Genomic DNA, 23,464 nt, shown 5'->3' with positions numbered 1-23,464 from the left:
CAGAACACCACTTGAAGTTTGAGGAATACCGATACACTTACAGAAATTCCTTCCAAATGACTCGAGAGATGAATTAGTAGACCCTGTACCATTGGGTGTCAACTAAACCTTGTGGGACCTGAGTTGGCCCCATACCTCTTTTCTTATAGTCATCCTAGCATACTCAACCTCATGCTCGGGAGAGGCCTCTTTAGCATGTCCTCAAGCCAGAGATAGCTCCATGTAATCGTCCTTTACCTCTAGGTCGATCACAACCTTTACCTTGCCTTATAATTAGACTCCCACATTAGATGTTGGCTTAACATCCCTAGCATCCCTGTACCTACTTCTCACCATCTGCAAAGAAAAGAATAGAATACAAGTTTAGAACATGGGTATGAACAACCAACACGATAAGGAATCAAACTAGAGTAGTTTTTTCTAAAGACATCTTAGAGCCTCTCGAAGATAGATACAAACGTCAATTTACCGATCTGCGAGACTCTATCAGATATCTTGCTCTAGCTCTTTTGATACCGATGAACCTAGCACTTTGATACCAATTTATCACTAGCTAAAAGTTAAGGTCATAATGGAAACTACAGACACTCAGCCTCGGTAGATTAGCCAATAACCTAAAAAAAGAAAGAAGTGTGACATTATATTAAAGTAAGATAAACAAGACTTCAAGATTGAAGTTAGGTTAACACAGCACATAATAACAAAAAGTCTGAAATAAAATATCATAAAAAAAACTCCCAAAGTTTGCTATTATAAGAAAAAAACATCTAATATAAGACCGAAACTTGAAGAAAATACATTACATGTCTCTGAACATAAATAAAGATAGGATGACGATACGAGGAGGTCTGAAATAAGCTTCAAATTCAAGAACATACCAGTACCTTGAGTCAACCACAAAATAGTATGGTCAACTGTCGAACCTCATACTCGAACTAGGATCTATACCATAAGAGCATAGTAGTGATAAGTACGGTCCACTTGTACTCAGTAGGTATCGTAGGTCCACTAAGCAAAATAGGAAATAATATTAGTAAGGAAATATCAGCACATCATCTGTAAATATAAAAGTTTTCAGATAGTAGCTCACACTGTCTCCACTAAATAGTTCTAATATATATACATGGAATCAAAATTGAAGCAAAATACATAAAATGTATACAAAAACTAAGTACACACCAAGGAAAATACATAAGAAAACATGGAAGATGCATATGCAATGCGATGCAATGATTGTAAAGTTATGAAGAATAAAAGAAAGTTATCACATGACTTTCTGTATACACCTACCGAGCCTCAACGCTCCCAAAATAGTACTCATGGGGGATTCGCAGCTCGTATACTATCTGAAACCTCAAGTCACCTCTTCGGCTTGTGTTCACGAATCAAGGATCCCATAAAATATCTTATTTTATTTCAAAAATAGTGTTTCTCAATGGAAACAATAACTCAAGAATATGTATGTATGAAATGGGGATAAAATGCTCAAAATTAAATTAATATGAAGATAACGATCCATTTGATATCTAGATAAGTGAGCCAAGAAATCAACTCAATATGTCAATAATTCATGAGATTAGTTCTCATTTGGCATCATTGGGATATATATTCATGTAATACATTATTAATATCATATCAACCCCTAACTCGGGAATATCTATCATAATAAAGGCAAACAATTCTTAATAAGGGCTATAATATCTATTCAAGCCCCTACAAGGGCATCACAATAAGAATAACGGCATTTCAATACATTGATAATACCAATGATGTCAAGGAAATCCCCGACACAAGCAGTACACATTATAAGATATCTTAAGTCAACCACAATAAGCATATAAGACCCCACATGGCCACTCTCCATTAATAATAATCTCAAAATATACCCCTCCCCCCATGGTTATTTTCCCAACCTATAGCATGATTTACTTATTTATTAATTATTTAGCTCATTCTAAAGAAAGTCAAACTATAACCTACCTCGAATTGATGAAATTCGAGTCTAAAGCTTTCAACACAGAGTGTTTTCCTTTCGAATAGCCTCAAAATGAGCTCGAACATGAAAATAAATCATCAACGCATTAAAAGAAAGCTAACCATACTCATATTGACCATATTTAAAAGAGGTCCAAAAGAATTTGAAAAATGGGTTCGAAAATAAAAGGGATCAAAAAAAATTATTTTAGAAATTTGTTCTCCAAGATTATAAGAGTCTACAGTTAGAAACCCATGCAAAAATGAGATTCAAATTAAATAAAAACTATTTTAAAGCTTAATTAGCAAACCTCTCAAAAACTAATTTCGAAGTCAAGATTAAAAAATATTTTTTAAGGTGTAATCAATAGGAATCAATGAAAACAAGAGTTTGGAGCTTACCCAAGCGGCAAAATGGCTCGATGGACCCTTGTACTATATCCATTTTGTAATGTGGATACTTCTACTTATATGTTTGTCATCTAGACCCTTGAACCCACTAAAAATAATATTTTAAACACTTTTTTGCATATGTGGAATTAACTCAATGATGTGGGAAAATGTGAGTAAATACGCATTTTTTGGGCGCATGATAAAATATTTATAACATTTAAAAAATTAAAAAAAGTAAATTAAAAAAAAATCTCCCCATCCCAACCTCCGTTCCAGCAACCCCCTCCTTCCTTCCCCTAAAACCTTCATTCCAGCACCCTCCCTACCTCCCACCGTCCACCACCACCCTGCCACATCGTCCACCAACTTGCCTTTTTCCACCATAACCAAATGTAGAATCTCCAACTTTGGACAATTCGATATTGCATTAAGTCCAGCATCACTAACTTGAAGCCTCTCCAAATGAATTTCAGTAACATGATTTTCCATACTACCGATTGACTCAAAAAGACAATCCCAATCACCTAAACACCTCAACAACTTTAATGTCTTAAAATTCTTAGACCCAATAATCAAAAGTGAAAAACATTGTCTTTTATACAATGCTTTCAAACATAAAGATTTAAGCGATGAAGCCGCAGCTCCTGGCCTAATCAGGTCAACTGGAAACCCATCATTGATACCTCGAAGACGCTTAATAGAGAATTTTTCAAGAGAAGAACAATCATCAAGCAAAGCATTTATACATTTAGCTCCAAACATACAAGACCCACAAGAGAATTTCTTCAAACTCCTATAATTTTTTGCAAAAGCAGACATACCCACATTGGTAACATCATGACAACCACAAAGCTTTAAGCAAATAAGACTAGAATAATGAAAGGATATAAGTGTCAAGGTTTCATCATCTATACTCACTGATATACTGTCACATCGAAGATCATGTTTGATAACAAAATCAAAACGAGATAAAATAGCAAGAACGTGAGGAAGAATCTCAACTTTACCATTGAGGGCAAGACGATGATGACTTTGACCCTCAGCTAAAAGCCATCTCTGGCACATAAGGGAACATTTTTTCATTGGAAATGATCTAAAAAGGCTAAATTTCACAAAAGCCTTATCAAATTAACTCAAGTTTGATTTCAATTCAAAGACAAAGTGGACAGATGGAGAAGAGAGAGTTTCACCTCATTTTAATTTTTATTTTTTTAATTCTTAATTTAAATTTTTAATTTTTTTAATATTTAATTTCTTATGTGGCATTTTAAAAATGATGTGAAATTTAATAAAATAATGTGGAAGCTGACGTGGAGTGAGTATGTTACACTCACCAAAAAAGTATTTAAAACATTGCTTTTTAGTAGGTTCAAGGGTCCAGATGACAAACATGTAAGTAAGAATATCCACATTAAAAAATTGATATAGTACAAGGGTCCATCGAGCCATTTTGCCTACCCAAGCTCAAATGGTAAAGAAAACCGTTAAAATTATTCCAACCAAAAACTTCAAGTCTTGAAAATGGATGAATAGAGTAAAAGGGAAAATTTTGGGTATATACTAACAATGGCTACTTTAAGGGCTAAATCACCTCAAAACTGGTATGGCCTCAGTGGTTGGGCTTTGCTAAAGTAGCCCGCTATCACTAAACTGGTAAAGTGTCTGCTTTATAACAAGGGTAAAAATCAATTGACCGCTAAAGCAGTGTTATGCCGCTAAACCGGTCTTTGGCTGGTAAAGTGGTTGCACCAGATTCAGTCACATCAATAACTTTGCTAAGTTGTAAAGTTATCGATTGACACCTCAAAATTCATTCAAAACCACACAGATATAAACCATCTATGGTATTATGCTATTTTTGACATTTTGGACGCAATGGTAATGTCAGATTTTTGAAAAAATATTGTTTGAAAAAATTAACCCTTTTTTTTGGTCGAAAGAAAATTTTTTATTCCAAACAGAACACTTTGAGTACAATTTTCTATCCTTTCTAACTATTATAATATCAAATCCATTACATCAGCTAAGGGTAATAGTTCAATCTTGCTAGTTCATCCTGCCATCTTCTCTGTTACTAGCCTTTGATGTGTACTTGAAGACAAATGTCTTTGATCAACTTGACATTGTTCTTGCATTGGCCCTTGAATCTGTGTGCATTTCTTTCAATCCAGAGTTGGTAAACCGTAGCAGCAAACATACATATTAGAATATGTGATCTTGCCTTTGAGATGTGTGTTTTATTAATCAGTAATTTGATTTCATCTACCCATATGTGTACCTGTCTATGTATATTCATCCACTTCAACAGAGTTCTCCAGGTGTTCCCAGAATAAGTACATTCAAAATATAGATGCTGAAAAGTTTTTTTAGTCCCTGAACAGCATAGGACACAACCAGCAGCTACATTTATCCCCATTTATCAAGCCTCTCAACTGTTTCTAACCTACCATGAAGAGCCATCCATGTTATAAATTGGTGCCTTGGAATAGTCCCTGCTGTCTGAACCAAGCTTCTCTATGCTACATTGGGTTGTTGGGGAAGCAATGAGTAATACAATTTTCTGATACTGAAATTTGACCCAACTATGAACTGTGTTAGGTATTGCAATGAGTTGCCAGCTGGGAGCCCTTGTCTAGCATCAAATATTTTCCTAGCAAGCCAACATGCTTGATATAGATATTGTGGATCCATTTAACCCACAAAGTATCCTTCTTATGTGACAATGCCCATAATAGCTTACATAGAGCTTCTTTATTCCATCTCGCAAACTCAATTATGTTCAGTCCTCCAGCAGCTTTAGGTAGACACATAGTATCCCAAGCAACCAATGATTTCTTTGAGTTTTCAATACCACATGTCCAAAGGAATACCCTGCAGATATGTGTTACCATGGCTACAAATTTTTTTATCAATAAGAACACTTGTGCCCAGTATGTTTGCATCTCAAAGAGTACACTTTTAATCAGCTGTAACCTACCATTATAGGATAAGAGTTTAGCAGTCCAACACTTTACCCTTGCTACCATTTTTTCAACTAGGGGCATACACTGTTGAATATTTAGTTTCCTAGATGATAGTGGTACCCCCAAGTACTATCATAATGAAACATGTAAAAATCATAATCAAGCACTTGAAATATGAAATGTTGACCAAAGTCAACTAAACAATTTTTTTAAAGCTTTTAAAAGCCTCAAACTCTCCCAAATTATTTTTGGAAGTATTAGGAACCATGTCAACCATCCCCACACTTCAAAATCAATATGTAACAACTATGACGAAGGAAAACATAATTAAATCACATAAAAAGAAATTTTTCACTTATCAAGTTGTTATACCCAAGGAAAATTGATTAGGCACCATTCCAATAATTCAAACTTGTATAAAATAGAAAATGAGCCGATTTGAGTATAAGAATATTTGATTGTTAGGACTTGATAAAATATTCAATTCACCCTTCCCCTTATTAGTTTGAGATAATGAGTATTATGTATTAATTAGAAATCGCTAAATCCCCATAATAAATTACTACAAGATTATTCAATGATGAAACCTAGGAAGCATTCTCCGCCGGACTCGCCTCCATAAAACCTCTACTCAATAATAATTTCCTCAATTGTGTAATAGCCAATGAGAATCTTGGGTTCTTCCATGATAGATAGGATTTCAATCTTAGTTTTTTCTTTTCTCATTTAGCTATGGTTTGTTATCTGATGTCATGTCTTCAGAGTTACATAGTCTTAATCGATATAGTACTTATAAAAATGGTGTCAACTCTTAATCCTCCTGGTATTGGGCTGTTTACTTGCTCTTACTAGCCTTATTCCAACGATGTAATTGAATACTATATTGGTTGGACTCCTTAGGCTGATTACTCTTACCACCATCACTGAATCATTCGTACACCTACCAAAAAAGTTTTTCACCGTATATGTATAGTAACTTTTTTGGATGTAGCATACCATAAATTATAATAATAACAGTTGAAAATCAAATAAATAAAAATATATTCAAGTTGAGGTGTGAATATATCGCTCTTTTTAAGGAGATTCAAGCTCACTGCGGCATAATCTACACCGATCTAGTAGTATCACTCTTGACTTGTCCCCTCCAGGATGCAACAGTCCAACAACATTGTACAACTCAAATAACTCTAGATTAGTTGAAGACTTCAAAGCTTCACCAAGAAAATATCTTCCTTCAACATATGGTTACTCTTTTTTGAATAGCGAATACAGTTGAAGAGTTAGAATATTTTCATTGTCTTAACTCTCTCTTTCATTACTATGCACAACAATAGTATTGCACAAAATTATTTTTTTTGTACTTATCATATTTATTTTCTACCAACACAAAGCAAGAAACATAACTATTTATATATGATAAATTCTTCCTTGTATTGAATAGGAAGAATGGATAGCAAAGTGGATAGATGAATGACTTGTAGGTTACATGAGTGACAAGCATAATGAGGCAAACTAAAGCTGTCAAGTGGGCCGATTTAGGTTGGTTTGGATAGGTTAGATCATCCAAATAAGGGACCCAGACTGGTCCAACCCAGCACTAGTTGGGCGACCAAACTTCTGGGCCATAGTCCCAGTTTGGGCCATCTAGCATTGTTAACTCAGTGGACCAGCCCTGTTGAGAAATCAAACCAGACCTACCGGTCAGTCCAACCGGCCCAATAACAAGAAAAAATAAATATTTCTAGCCCTACGGCCCACCAGCTGAAAAGTTGATTTTGGTTCTTTCAGGCCTAACGGCTATATAGTTGTTGGCCCAACGGCCAAAATCAATTTTTTGGCTAATTTAACAAAAAAATCCTATAAATACTAGTCATTTTGAAATATTTTTTCACAACTCATAATCTCATTCCCTCAATCTCTCTCAATTATTCTAATTATCGTGTAAAGTGCTCAATTTTATTTTATTATTTTGCAATTACAAATATCAAGTAGTTTTCTAAACTCTCAACTTTTGATTACTTCAAAAATTTGGTATTGTCATTCCATCTCTTACTTTTAATATTTAATTAGCGTATTATTTATTGAATATTTATTTTTATTTTTTAAAATATTTGTTAGGTTAATTAATAATATGGATAAATTAAGAAAAGTTGATAAAAGTGTTAGAAATTTTTATCTCGAAAGTGGTAGTGATAGTAAAAAATAAATTGGTGCTGGTTCTGATAGAGGTAGTTTAAGTACTAGATATACATGTGTGCCATCGATACTAATTAGTGAACCCTTTGACAGTGACATAGGTGTAGGTGTTCACGATATGAATTATTTAGAAGCTCAAGAAAATTATGTTATAGAAGGAGAGAATGAAGTAGTCGCAATTGATTTAAATGTAGATGATAATGCTATTGGTAATACACCCGAAGTATGTAATGCTAATGTTAGATATGAATTGGTCAATCTTCCTTATTGTTCACCTATAAGATCTCATAGAAAAACTAGCATTGTATGAAAAATTTTTATGGAAGTAGAAGAAACTACTAAGGTCCAATATAATATTTGTCAAATGGTATATGAGCATAATCCTGGGGGTAATAAAGGAGGTATGGGTGTTTTGTCAAGATATTTGAAATATGAACAACCAATAGATCTAGTTGCGGCAAAAAGATGGTGGAACGGTTAGAGGGCCAACTCAAAGTATATTGAAAACAAGAATCGGTCAATAAGTTTAGAATTATAATAAATGAAGGATCGGAAATAATTAGCCAAAATGATAGTTGTGGGTTGTTTATCCTTCTCTTTTGCTTCTTCTAAAGCTTTTATTCATTATATTCAGGCAATTTATAATCCTCTGTTTAAAGGTATTCCTAGAAGTACTGGTTGGTTTGATACTTTTTGACTCCATGCACAGTATGTTTATTATTTATCTGCATTATTAAAAAAATATTTCATGTAGAGTTGCTCTAAATTATGATCTTAGTTGTGCTATTAATAAAAATAATTATTTAACAGTTACTTTTCATTGGATAGATAGTAATATTGTCATGCAAAAGCATATTTTAGCATTTTTGTATGATGAAGATCGTACACACTGGAGATTTATTTCTGAATCTATTTCTATAGTTGAAAAATATTATGGTATTAAAAGAAAGGTACTATGTATATCTTTTGATAATGCATCTAACAACAAGACTATTGTTGACTTGTTAAAAGTTGAACTTTCTCCTCTGCTACTCCAAATATTTCATGTTAAGTGTGCTTTCATATATATAATTTAAGCATAAAAGATGGTATTGAAAAGATTAGGCCTGTGATTGGCTTTATTCAAGAAAATCATAGAAAAACTAAAATTGTAGAATTTAAAAAAAATGTGAACAAAGTGGACTTAGACCGATATTAATGCTGGAAAAAATTGATACTAGATGGAATGTTTCTTATATTTTTTTAAGAACTTGTCTTATTTATAAAGATCCTATTACAATGACTTAATCAATTTGTTGGTTGTTTTCTTGAGTGTATGTTACATGATTCAGAATGGGCTAAGACTGTTGATCTTGCTAATTTTTTGAAAACATTTTATATAGCTACGGTTGAATATTTTGGTGCTTATTATCCTAGTATTGGTAATATTTTAACTTATTTATCCAACGTTGCTTGTTTGCTTAATAAATATAAGGATAAAGAAGGTTACAAATAAGCTATTGCTTCAATGAATGATAAATTTAAAAAATATTTTTATCTGCTTCTCCCTATTTACTTGATTGGTGCTACAATAAATCAATGTATGAAATATAATACTATGTCCCAATTTACTTCTATTATTTATAATTTAGCTACACAACCTGAAGAAGAATCTTCTTTATTTACGGATATGGGTGATGCGAACAATTTTATGGATGCATGTCACGACCCGTGGCTATCCCCTAATCGTAGCACGATGCTTGAAACCACAAGAGATCCCAAGCAAACCTATGAACTGGAAAACTGCTTGAGCAAATGATTTAATATGTATTAAGTAGCTAGTTCTACTGTGCAAAAACATAAGGATAATGAAATCTGAATAAGTATGTAACTGATAAAGTTTATAATCTGATAAATTTAAAGAGAGAAACTGAAATTACATGACTGACATCTATGAAGACACTACTATACTGACTATAGATAGCTGGACATGCCTCAAGCTACCACTAATCAATACATATGAATAATAATTAAAATAAAGTACTTGATCAATATCTAGCTGAAGTCCCCAAAATAGGATAACTCATCACCTACTGGCTAGAAACTGCAACCATCTGATCATGATATGTGGGTTATGACTGGTACCTACATTATGAAATAATATAGCCACACAGACGTATATGTGGATCGGTACTTTTGGAATGTACTTAGAAAGTAGGGTGAATCCAATAAGTAAAACTGAGTTCATGCGTAATCTTAAACATGCATGCTATGTGTAAGTAGACTCACCAAGAAACTGAAATAAGCTGAAAATTGATATATGTAAAAAAATGATTAACTAACAAAATCTGATAAGCTGGTGAATCACTACACTTAGTTTCTTAAAAACTATACTTTTGTAATATAAGTATAACCAAAGCTAGAAAATATTAAAACATAGATATTGTATGAATATTGAGTCTAAAACTACGTGATGGAAACTGACATAACTCAAGGATCTGAATATATAAATATACTGATCATGAATGCATAAACATACAAAACCAAACATAACATATACTAAGCTGATCTGATTAACTGAATAACTGATAGCTAAATACTGAATTACTGACATCTTGTCATAACCGAGGCTACCCCTAGTTGTGATAATGGTGCTTACGATCATAAGTGACCATAAGCAACCCATGAGCTGGTACCTGCTGTGAGCATTGAATAATTATGAACATAACACCTGTGCAAAAGATAAATTGAGAAGGAAATATAAATCTGAACACTGAAATAATGAATCAATCATATGTCTAAAAAATTTAATAAAGACTGACAACAACTGACTGACTGTCCGATGATTTGAAATCCTCTAAACAAACAGAGGAGTTGATGGGACAGAACCCCAACTAACTCCGACTAACTCAATAAAATAAAATGCTAAAATAATTGAATAAACATAATATGTCCCCGATAGAGATGGCTCACCACTATGGCTGCTAGATTACGCTGAGCTGTCTAACTATGATCAGGAACTTGTGCGTCCAAACCTATGATATGAAATATCATAGTACAAAGAAGAGTATGCGGTCAGCACTTTAAATATACTGGTATATAAGATAAGGTTAGGATGATATGCATGGTGTACTGTGCATATAAAGTAAGAAATAACTGAATATCATGCGATAACTGAACATGAATGCATTAAAATTGTAACATCTGAGAAAACAAGACCAAGCATAAATCTATAAACAAAAATTAGTCTAAAATTTGAAAGACTATAAACTGTATAATTGAATAAATGAAAGTCTATACACTTGGTCAAGCAAACCTGAATTGAAACTATACTAAATATTAGACTGAGACTGTTGGAGGTATCATCTAACTGACATGCCCCAACTTGAGCTAATCGGGGTCCAACTTGTAACCCCAATTGGAATGATATCAGTACCATGCTACGGGTACTAACACTCACTATATGGATCCACTAAACTAGTGTCCCTAAGGAATAATGAGTCACTCTCAACTGGCAGGTGTTCTAACAACACATATGTCACCCTCAACTAGTAGGTAAACACCTTTTCAACCCTCAATTGTCCGGTAGACATCTCTAACCTATGCTGGTTGCGTAGTTCAGGAACTTGGGGATTGCTACTAAGAGTCACACCCTTTTCAACCCTCATCCTTGAGTTTGCTCCATGCTAGATCCTACTCCCAACTGAACTGATACTGATACTAGAATAGACTGAACTGATACTGATACTAGAATAGACTGAACTAGATTGAACATTATTACACAACTGATAGTGCTCATCATGATTGTAAATATGTAAGTATATTAATAAGAGTCATGGATTAATAGTCTGAATGCTTAAAAAGCTCAATTCACATTAATCACATCGGTATCAGGTGTTCATAATCCATCAGCACAGAATGTAATTAACAATAATGCCATATAAATTCTTTAAAACCATAGTAGGGTATCATTGTTCAAACCCAACGCTTAGGAATTTCATCAAACACATGAGAGTCATGAACTTAAGCGTGGGATTGGGTAAAGCATGCGAGAATAACAGGATCACAAGACTAAAATCATAACTTAGGGATTTAACATGAAGATTACAATATTTAAAATATGTAAAGTCACATCCCATTTAAAAATCACTTATAAACATAACTTGTAATTTAATTCACAAGAGATTCATGGAGATATTTTAACTTAAACATGAAAAACTCATAATTTAAAACCAAAAAGGGATTATTGAACTCCATGGGTGAAAGGAACTCATGGATGAACATCACGCATACCTCATTAGACGATTTCGTGAAGATTCTTGGGAATTTCTTGAGGTTTGAAGATTGAATTTCTTGATTCAGTGAGAACATGTTAAGGTTTATTCTGGAGATGGAAGATGATTTTCTAAGAGATTTTATGAATAAAGGGGCAAATAATGCTCCTTGGGGACCTAAATTTCATGTTATGGATGAGTTTGGGTGAGGGTAATTTACCCAAAAGCACTTAAATGAGAGGACAAAAGCTAGACAAAAAAAGGATGGCACACCACGGGCTACAGTCCGGTGGACTTAGCTCGGTACCATGGGCATATCCCGGTGCCCTCACTATTTTACTTCTATAAACATGCCCCTAAGCTCGTCTAAAAATTCCAAAATTCATCTGAGACACACCTTGAATAACCCCAATCATGAATTAACGTTCTGAGGTCGGAAAGGTTAAAAATAAAATCATCAAAGTTTAGGGGCCTTAAAAATGACTAAGTCCCAACACTTGGTGAAATTTCTAAGTGATGGACCCCATTAACATTCAATTAAGAGCTGAAATAAGCTAAGATCTAATGGGTATTACAATATCTCTCCTTTAGAAATTCATCCTCGAATGAGACTGGTTAGCTGAGAACACTAGGGAAACTTATATCATAAACTAAACATGCATGACTGGAAACATGATTACATAAATGAGTCCGAAACATGATACATGAACTGAACTGAATGTGTGCAATGACATGAGATGTATTACATAGTTGAAACTACGAATGGAAAAGAGTCAATATAAGAAAAATTGTTACCTATAATACCCCGTACTAATCCTAGAGTGTCTTAGCTCTTAGTTGCATACTTAAGGGGTTTAAGTCTTGAAATCTTCACTAAGTGTTGAGGACTTAGCCATTTTTGAGACCTTCTAACTTCAAGAAATTTTAATCTGACCTTTCGAGCTCCGAGATAATGGTTTTTATGTTAATTTATGTTCAGGGGTGCAATAATTATGTCTCGGGTAAGTTTTGGATTTTTCAAACAAGGATTGGACCCCGTTTGATTTCCCAAAATAGTAGCCCACCATGATTCCACCAGGTCACGGTGGCTATAGCGATGGCTACCTTGGTGCGTCACGGTGGAGTGCAAAACAGCAATAATTATTTTTCAGCGACTCACTAAAATTGTACTGCGTTGTGGTGAGTATAGCTATGAGGGAGTCACTACTTTGCGATGAATCCTGAAACGACATTCCAGTTGTGAATTTTAAATTCTAGGGGCAATTAAGTCTTTTTCCACGCACCTAATTCGTAAAAACAAAAGATCTAATACTATTATAAGCATATTACACTTATTCCTCACCAAATTTGTCTCCAAGCAAACCCTAGAGCTTCAAATTTAACTTCAAGAAATCCCAAGTTTCACCTTTTCTTTTTCAAGATAACCAAGAATTCAAGTTTTCGGGTTTAAGAACTTCAAGAAAAAGCTTCAAAAACATCATTAGAAATTCAAAGCTCAAGCTTCTACATCCAATTAATCAAATAAGGTGTGAGGGGTTATGAACAAGGATACCCATTTCATATTTGTGCCCAAAACTAGTTTTAAAGTTTAATTTATATAAATTGCAATTAAGGTTCATACCCAACCTATCTTGTTTTGAGTTTATGGATTTATAAAGTGATTTAAGAGTTACAGTGCATGCTTGTTCTCGTCTATTCATTTTTTGATTTAAAGATTTTCAATTGAGATTTAAGCATGATATTAAGTTGCAGGTCATATGAAATAAAGCATGAGATTTAAAGGCTTTAAGTGCATCAAGATTACGCACGATCATGTTTTGATCCATAAGATTCATATTGTGATTTTGATTTCATTATCTTGACTAAAATTATTGAAGTATTTCAAGAAAATTATTGAGCATGAAGTATTGTTTTGATTTGACATGAATTTAAAGCATGGGTTTTAAAGCCCTAAGTTTAAGTATTGATATTTCAAGAAGACTATGCTTTTGAGCACCCTACAATTAGTTTATATTCAGATTTTGAACAAGATTTGATCTTTTGATCCTCAGCTAAGATATGAAATTCACATAGTTAGCTTAGATTACAGTTTAAAACAGACAAATGCATAACTGGTTTCTATTGTAAGCCCTTATGATATTTTAAGGTGGATTTCCTACAGAGTGAGCATATAAGTAAGGGAGTAGTATGTGTCCTAGTTCACATGCCCCAGAACTACGAGCCAACGTAGGTACAAATTTTCCCCATTTATATAAATACAAATTGTGATCACTTAGCTCAGGTTATACTCTTTGGCAAGAGTAACCTTTCCTCAACGTGAGGTTTTCCCCTTAGGGAAATATGACATTGGACATCATGATAGCTCACATGGTGTATGTATGTTAGAAGAACCTCTCTAACCGGAAAAGAATAATACAACACTTTTTAGAAAGTAAGTGTAAAGGCTCACAAATTTACTCAGATATTGTCTTACATTAGGAAACTAAAATTGAACGACTTTATTTTTGCAATCAACTGAGGCATAACATGAGTGGAGCCAATTTATGCTGAGAACGAAATCAAAATCAGTCATATCTAACTCTACAAGATTCACTAAGGTAACTCTCTGGGACACTATAAATGGGCAGTTCCTGTATACCCGTCTAGCTATAATGGAGCTACCTACTAGAGTAGACACTGAGAAAGGTTTTTCTAAAGATTCAGGACTAACACCAAAATTGACTGCTATATAAGGAGTCATAAAAGAAAGTAAATCTTCAGGGTCTAATAAAGTATAAACATGAAGATGAAAAACCTATATAATACCCGTAACCACATCATAAGAACTTTCCTAATTTTGTTAGGACTGGAGTACATATAATCTATTCCGGCACTGACCACTGGTTGTGCTGGAAGTGGTACCCTACTGAGTCGAGCAACTATCTGGAACTGGAGGACAATTAGACTACCCTTGCTGACCAGCCTTTGGGCAATATCTAACTTTGTTGCCTGGCTTGACATATCCAAAACACACATCACTGTCATCTCTACAAATACCCTGATGATGCCTACCACAATTCCCACAAAGAAGATTAGTACGAACGTTATTCACACTACCCTAGGACTTGGAGCTTGGCGCTCTATCCCGACTATCATGCCTAAACTTAGGCACTAGCACACAAGCTGAAGATGGGGTTGTGGCTAAAGACTTCTGACGGAACTAAGAATGATTACCACTCTCTGACCTTGGCTGAGAAAAGTTAAAACTACCTATTTTACCCTCTTATTCTCTTTTTCTTTCTCCTTAAGCTTCTCTTCCTCAATCTGCTGAGCATGAACTATAAGTCTAGATAAATCAATCTCCTTAATAAACATTACAGTCCTACACTCTTTGACTATACTATCAGATACACCAGATATAAACTTACTCATCCTAGACCTATTATCAGCCACTATCAAAGGAGCATACCTCACTAACTTAGTGAACTTAAGTTAATCTTTCTTCAAAATCATATTACCTTGATTCAAATTGATAAACTCGTGCACTTTAGCTTCCCTCAAATCTAATGGGAAGAACCTATCTAAAAAATTCATGGCAAACTTCTCAGACTCTATAGGACCTACCTTAGCACCCCTATCCTCCTTCACTACTTAAACTATGTATAAGCTACATTCTACAACTAATACGCAGCCAACTCTGCACTCTCACTCAACATGACCCCCATAATATCCATCACTTTCTGAACTATATCAAGAAACTCCTGTGAACCCTCCTCATACTTGGATCCCTAAAAGGGGGGGATCATCCGCTTAAAATCCTAAATCCTGACCGCAGTGGTATTTTCTACTAGATTTGCTAGGGTAATAACTCTTTGATTGTTTTGATCATCTACTTAATGAGCTAAGGTAGTAAAAACTAGCTGTGAACTTAGCGTTAGAGACATTTTCATTTAGGGGATCTTTTTAAACAGGCGATGGTACAGGGTTATTCCCATTCCTTCTTCCGTTATTTCTTTTGGGAGGCATTATCTGTAAATATAACAAAAGATAAGTTAGGAAGGAAGTTTAAGTAGAGCTCATGCTCTTTAGCATAACATAAATACTGAAAGAAGGGAAACTTTTCCTAAAATGTCTTGTTGCCTCTTGTCCATAAGTGTGGCACGCTTCATACTCATGCAAAGGACACTTTAAAACTTCAAACTCTAATACCAAGTTTTTTCATGACTTGAGGCTACCCCCTAGCTGCAATAATTGTGCTTACAAACATAAATGACCACAAGCAAACCCATGAGCTGGTACATATTATGAGCACTAAATAATTATGAACATAACACTTATGCGGAAGATAAATTGAGAAGGAAATATAAATTGGAATACTGAAAAACTAAATCAATCATAAGTCTGAGATATTTGATAAAGACTAAAAATAACTAACTGACTTGAAAGCCTCTAAACTGACTAAGGATTTAATGGGACAGACCCCCAACTAACTTTGACTAACTGAAAAAAAGATACTAAAATAACTGAATAAACATAGCATGTCCTTGATGGATGAGGACTGACCACTACGGCTATTAATTTATGCTGAGTTGTCCAACTGCGGTTGGGAAATTATGCATCTGAACCTATGATATGAGACATCATAGCTTAAAGAAGAGTATGTGGTCAGTATTTTAAATGTACTCGTATATGAGATGAGGTTAGGCAGATATACATAGGGTACTATGCAAATAAAATAAGGATTAACTGAATAGCATAGATAACTGATTATGAATATATAAAAATTATAACATCTCAAAATCCAAGACCAAGCATAAATCTGTAAACTGAAATAAATCTAAAATCTGAAAGACCTTGAAATCTGAAAGATTGTAAAGTGTATAACTAAATAACTAAAATTTTGTACACTTGGTCAAGCAACTTGAATTGAAACTATATTGGATATTGTACTGAGACTGTGGGAGGTATCATCTAATTGACATGCCCCAATCTGAGCTAATTGGGGTCCAACCTATAACCCCAGTTAGAATTGTCTCAGTACTGTGCCACGAGTACTAACAATACTGTGTGGATCCACTAAACTAGTATCCCAAAGGACTAATGAGTCACCCTCAATCGGCAGGTGCTCTAACGAGATATGTGTCACCTTCAACTGGCAGGTAAACTGTAATACCATTTATGTTTCTAAGCTAGGAGATGAACTATTTTTTTTTGTACATTTGAAACCTCCTATCCTGTGAGTAGCATTTTAGTGCATGACTTACAATGAGTATCATAGTGATAAGATAGCTTATGATACATTAAGCATGTTTATATGAGTCACTTAAGGTAAAACAAGCTAAGAGTTTTTGAATCCATAAAGTTTTAGTGTTCGATTTTTCAAGGGTTATCTTTGAACGAGTATAAATCGATGTTAATGAGATATTTTGGCTGATTTAGACCCACCAAATTTTAGAGAATCAAATTATATTTCCAACAATACAAATTTTGCCTTAATCCAATACCCAAGCAAAAAGTTATGCCCTTTTTCGTGAGAGACAGTAAGGATAGGCGATTGGTTAGGCGCCGCCTAAGTCAGTTCCAATGCCAAAAACACTCCGTTTTGAGTTAATTTTAGGGTAATTAAGTCTTTTAACACTCCTTACACGTCCCTAAACTAAAACCTATGAAATATATAGCTTCTAAACATATTACAACCCTATTTTCATCTCAAAGCTCATCACCCAAGAGCACTAAAAGAGAAAAACAACTATGGTTGCATAATTAAGCTTGAAGATCCGATTTCAAGGAAATTCCTCCATCAATCATCAAGAATCTTCCTTCTAAGGTATGCATAGTGTTCATCCACGGATTTCTTTCTTCAGTGGAGTTCAAGAATCAGTCTTTAAAATACAAAAGCTTGGTTGATTGTGGTGATATGATCATACCTATGTTGATTCTTGTTTGTTTTGCTATATAATAGTATCGTGACTGTATATCTCATGAAAGTTATGTTGGTAGTTGAAAAACATGATCTTTAGACGGATTGATAGAATGCAAGTATGAAATCCACCTATGCCTTAAAGAATGCATGCAAGGTGTTCGATAAAATGCCTAGTATGTTAGAACTTCATATTTACATGATTTCATGATATCTAAATAACAAGTTCATGTTAGTCATACACTCCAATATAAATTTCCATGCAAATTGTGTTCTTATTGTTGTGGTATAAAGCATGTATGATAATGGAGATATAAATTATGTACACAAAATATATCCATGCTTTCCCTGCCATGTTTGAGATGTTGAATAAATACATGAAGTATAATATCCCCAAATCATTACAATATGAACTAAACATTACATATTGTCTTTCCCTTACGCTTGAATGGTTTCCATGCGATTGCTATGAATAGTATATGTTGTCTAAATGCCCATGATATTAGAATATGAGATTTATGACTTGTTTATAAGCATTCCTATTCATGATAGATATTATGATGACCATGTACTTCATGAAATCCCCCACTCATGTATTATGGATTTTTATTGATGGTCGTGTACTCAAGAAATTCAAGTAGTGTCAGTTTTCTTCCATCGAGTCCTGGGGGTACTTTTACCCAAGAAATATAGTTATGTGCCTAAAACTATGTTATGTTTTCACGATACTCTCATTCAAGCCATGATCTATAGAACTCAGTCAGTCATGTGACTCAGGAAAACTCAGAAATCTCAGTAATCTCAGTGCTCAGTAACCTCAGAAACCTCAGTATTCATAGTCAATCTCAGTAACTTCATTACTCTCAACCAGTCCTCAGAACTCAGTATATTCCATCAGTCATTGGAATCCAGTAAACTTAGTTTAGCTCTACTAAACAATACCACTAGTATCAGTCCAGTTAATCAGTATCAGTTCAGCTAATTAGTTCAGTTCAGTTATTCAGTTCAGCTTAGTTATTCAGTTTAGTTTCCTTCAGATGGGAGTAGAAGTTAGCACCGAGTGAACCCAAGGATGGGAACTCACCCTCCAGTTCAAGGTGTGATTCTTAGTAGTCATCCTTATGTTCCAAAACTACGTAGCCAGCATAGGTTGGGACATCTTAATCCATCAGATTAGGGTTGATAAGGTGGATTAACCCATCAATTTAGGGTTCCCACTATTCTCATTGAGTACCTGCTAGTATAGGGTTCTCACAGATGTCCTTACCAGTGGCGCGGTATTGACACCCCTCCAGTCGGGGCAGAGATTGGACCCAAGCTTAGCTATTATAGCATATTTGGGGCATGTCAGTTAGATAACTACTTCCCACAGTTTCAGTTACAGATTTCAGGACTGTCAGCTATAGCTACCCTGTCTCAGTAAAGAACTTAGATAGTTTTTTAGATTTCAGTATATCAGGACTGTCAGATATAATCAACTCAAAAATAGAATTAAACTCAGATAGTTTCCTTCAGATTTATGGACTTTCAGATATAGTCACTTATGCTATCAATCACAAAAGTTATCAGAACTCATGCTATCAGTACTCAACTTCAGGACTGTCAGATACAGTCAATCAGACCAGTTCTTTATAATTTGAACTATGAAAAACAATCATTCATTTATCAGTAATGCAATATCAGTCTCTTAGTATTCAGTAATATAGTATCAGATCCATCACTTATTAGTGATTTACATATCAATATCAATAAACTCAGTCTTTCAGAATCTCATTATCAGTACACTCATGTTGTCAGTATTCAAACTTAGTAGTTAGTATCTCGACGAGTTCAGTTACAGTTACGGATGCATGTATGTACTCTCACATTCATATCATTTAGTATTTTTCATGCATTTAGCCTACCTCACTCATATACTCAATACATTCAGACGTACTAACGCATTTGTGCTATGGTGCTTTCTTTTATGTTACACCATAGGTTCAGAGGCATGAGCTCCAAGACAGCAGTAGATTCCAGGATCAGCAGTCAGAGTTAGACGTGAGTCCTTATCCTTCGAGGACATGATTATTTCATTTCTATTTTAGTTTTAACTTTATTTCGGTAGTTGGAGTTAGTTGGGGACATGTCCCATCAACTCCTTATTAGTTCAGTTAGAGGCTTTCAGACTAGATGTCAAATTAGATGTTAAGACTTCAGTATTTATGTTTTTTTTGGTATTATTATACCATATTTTTCAAATATATATCAGTATTGAACCTTATGGCCTTACAATTTATATTTCCGCATATTTTATGAGATATTATGCAGTTTACAGGTACACATATCAGTCATGGTTTCGCTTGTGGTCTATCGGGGTCATGAGCACCGTGTAGCATTCCAGTTCACTGAATTGGGGTGTTATAAACTTGGTATCAGAGCCTAAGGTTCAACAGTGTCCTAGGAAGTCTGAAAGCTGCATTAAGTAAAGTCTTGTACATGGGAATGTTGTGCACCACACTTATATGCAGGAGGCTATGAGATGTTTTAGGAATAGTTTCCCTTCTTTCATGTCTCAAGATCGTGCTATGGCAAGTTTCTCTAAGGAACCCATGTAGATTCATATCATGCGCCCTTCATGTTTACTTTACCTTACTTTTAAGGTAATAGAAACAGTGAAGTTCAAAGTCCTAAAGATAGGGCTTTCTCAGACAGTCCCTACAGTCAGTTATGGGATTAGCCACAGACTCAAACAGTATCTCATCAGTTTATTATTGTTCTAAGGTCGTACAGATTTTATTCATGATCATGAGAACTCATTCTTGAACCCAGAAGTTTAGCAGTAGTAGAGATGGGATAGTATTATTCTATTTGATCAGATTATGTATTCATGGGGATTAAATTAGTAGGCTTGAACAGTACGAGCTAAAAACTTAAGTTTATTGACTCAAAATTAAGCATGAAGGTGTGAATGTGATATTAGCAGTATATGAGGAAACAGAATCAGATGATGTATTTAGTAAGATAGGCAGGTGTTGAATAGAATATAGGTATGTGATGGTAGATCAAGTGATCAATTCACACTCTCAAGATTCCAGTAGTAATGCCAGTATGTATAGAAAAGCAGTAAGGGAAGACGATTCCCAACCCATCCTCTTTTCAGTACAAAGATTTATACTTTAGCTATCACGAAATCCACTCAGGTCTTACATATCAACTCTATGGTCACGAACCATGCCCATGTATCTCTTTTTCCATGATCATGTATGAATTCAATTTCCACCATAAGGAGTCCCTTTTACTCCACAGTACGAGTCATGTTCCATGAGCACAATCTATTTTCACGCACTTTCCACAGGATTATTTGCACCTTTAATTCCCAGTATAAGGGGTTCAGTTCCAGCTCCCTCAGTATTACGAATTATGTCCCATGAGTACAGAAACTCTAGACTCAGGTCATTAAGCTCATGACTCATGTACGCATATCATGCTTTCCAGTATACTTAGCTTCCATGACTCATGCTATGCCCCTACAGATCAGATACATTTAGACTATGTTATGTATATCCTCAGTTCAGATCTTACTGGTAAATCCAAACTTTTGATATTTTATTCCCCAAGTTTCAGTCATGTGTCAAGTTTAGTTTGTAACAATTCATGTTTCAGGTCCTCCTAATTTACTCCTCCAGTTAGCTCTCCTTATAGAATAGTGTAGTGGTGAGCAGTTGTTTAGATAAGAGAAGATTGTTGCATGCTTACTTTGCACGAGGGTGTAGTTGTGAAGATAGGCTTGAATATCATGATAAATGTGCAACTAAGCATCTAGCAAGGGGTTGAATTTAGAAGTTGGGAAAGTATAAAGTTAAGTGTACATTTAGATCCTTGACTTATGTCAGTCCCCAGCAAGTAGCCATCAAAACATCAGTTGCCAACTCAATTATAGTTTCAATATCCAACACTCAGTGATCAGTGTTCAGTCCTTGAATTCAGTACTTCTATACTAGCTATAGGCTTAGTTATAATGTCATTTTCAGTTCAGTAACCATATTTGAAACTCAGTACAGTTCCATACATGCTTTACCATAGCATTCAGGTTGTTAGTACTCAGTTATCCGTGTTTCAGTACCCCAGTTTATAGAATACCTCAGAGCCATGTTGTACGTTTGGTCTTGCATTCTCAAATAATATAGACTTCATGAATCCATGCTCAGATACCTCATTCTACTCAGTTAGTCCTTATCTCCTATGCATAAAACTCAAAAATCTCATCCCAGCTATTCAAACTAAGTACAGTTTAGCTTTCCAGATCCAGTATTCAGCTATCAGTTATTTAGTTAATCAGATAAGTTAGTGTATTTATGCACCCGTGTTCATCTCAGTTCATGTATCATGTCCCAGTTTCAGATCCTAGTTATTCAGTCATGACTCAGTTCCTAGGTGTTTTGAACATCGCCTCAATTTCCCTCAGTAGCTTATCCAAGTCAGTATTCTTTGAGGGACATAGTGTCCCAAGGGGGAGATACATCATACCCCCAAACTTTCATGACATAAACATGCTTCTCTATTTTCTTTTGATAAATCCAATTTGGAGAAGGGGTACTCATAAGCTAACCCTCAAACTCCAACTTCAGTGGTATTCCATGTTTTCAAGTTTCAGTTTAGATCATGATATTCAGTATATCTACCACATCCCAGACTTAGTTATGTTCTCATGTTCCCGATCATGCATATGGAGTAATTAATCTCAAACTTATTGGTATTATCAGTTCAAGGTAATAGTTTTCCTTAAACTTACTCGTTCTCATGTTCATATTTCAGTACCAAACTTAGTATTCAGTTTCATGCTCAGTTTTCAGTTCAAACTTGATACGTTTACCATTGCATGTTCATGAGTAAGTTTAGTCGTGAATTCACTCATCAGATATGCATGATCAGCTCATTAGTACTTTCAGTCATGCATTCACATATCATGTAAGTCATATAATCATGCATCAGATATGCATGGATTCAGCATTTTAGTTGTGCATTAGATATGCATTTTCATTTTGAGAAAACTTACTTTATTAGAATCCTCAGTCTTATATTCATGAATCAGTTTCCCATGCATCAGATATGCATGTTCAGTATGTTATTCTCAGCTTTCAGTCATTTCAGTCATGAACCCATGTTTCAGTAGTGTATGTCTTGTACTTACTTCATCTTATCATCTCTCCCATCTCAGTAAATTCTTATTTGCGGACGAATGTTCCCAAGGGGGAGATATTGTAATACCCCTATATTTCTAAGCTAGAAGATGAACCATTTTTTTTACGTATGAAACCTCCTATCCTGTGAGTAGTATTTTAGTGCATGACTTACAATGAGTATCCTAGCAATAATATAGCTTATGATACATTAAGCATGTTCATATGAGTCACTTAAGGTAAAAAAAAGCTAAGAGTTTTTGAATCCATCAAGTTTTAGTGTACGATTTTGCAAGGGTAATATTTGAATGAGTATAACTTAATGTTAATATATTATTTTGGCTGATTTAGACCCACCAAATTGTAGATAATTGAATTACCTTTCCAACATTACCAATTTTGCCTTAATCCAATACCCGACCAAAAAGTTATGCCCTTTTTCGTGAGAGACAGTAAGGATGGCAATTGATTAGGCGCCGCCCAACCAAACTTAGGCGATTGGTTAGGCGCCGCCTAAGTCAGTTCCAATGCCAAAAATACTCCGTTTTGAGTTACTTTGAGGGTAATTAAGTCTTTTAACACTCCTTACACGTCCCTAAACTTAACCCTGTAAAATATATAGCT

The 23,464-nt window shown here is 34.7% G+C and overlaps 1 protein-coding gene across 1 annotated transcript in view; it reads right to left on the bottom strand.

The window, feature by feature from the left end:
- Positions 1 to 273: 273 nt before the first annotated feature.
- LOC107857784 (F-box protein At1g47056-like) overlaps positions 274 to 23,464 on the bottom strand; it is a 52,943-nt gene continuing 29,752 nt past the window's right edge. The window contains exons 3-4 of the mRNA XM_047407698.1: positions 2,671 to 3,469; positions 274 to 336 (exon numbers count right to left, since the gene is read on the bottom strand). Of these exons, the coding sequence (XP_047263654.1) occupies positions 274 to 336; positions 2,671 to 3,469 (862 nt within the window). The remainder of the gene's footprint in view (positions 337 to 2,670; positions 3,470 to 23,464) is intronic.

Source organism: Capsicum annuum, chromosome 2, assembly GCF_002878395.1.
Source record: "Capsicum annuum cultivar UCD-10X-F1 chromosome 2, UCD10Xv1.1, whole genome shotgun sequence".
NCBI lineage: Eukaryota > Viridiplantae > Streptophyta > Magnoliopsida > Solanales > Solanaceae > Capsicum > Capsicum annuum.
This window is presented reverse-complemented; position numbering and strand designations above follow the sequence as displayed.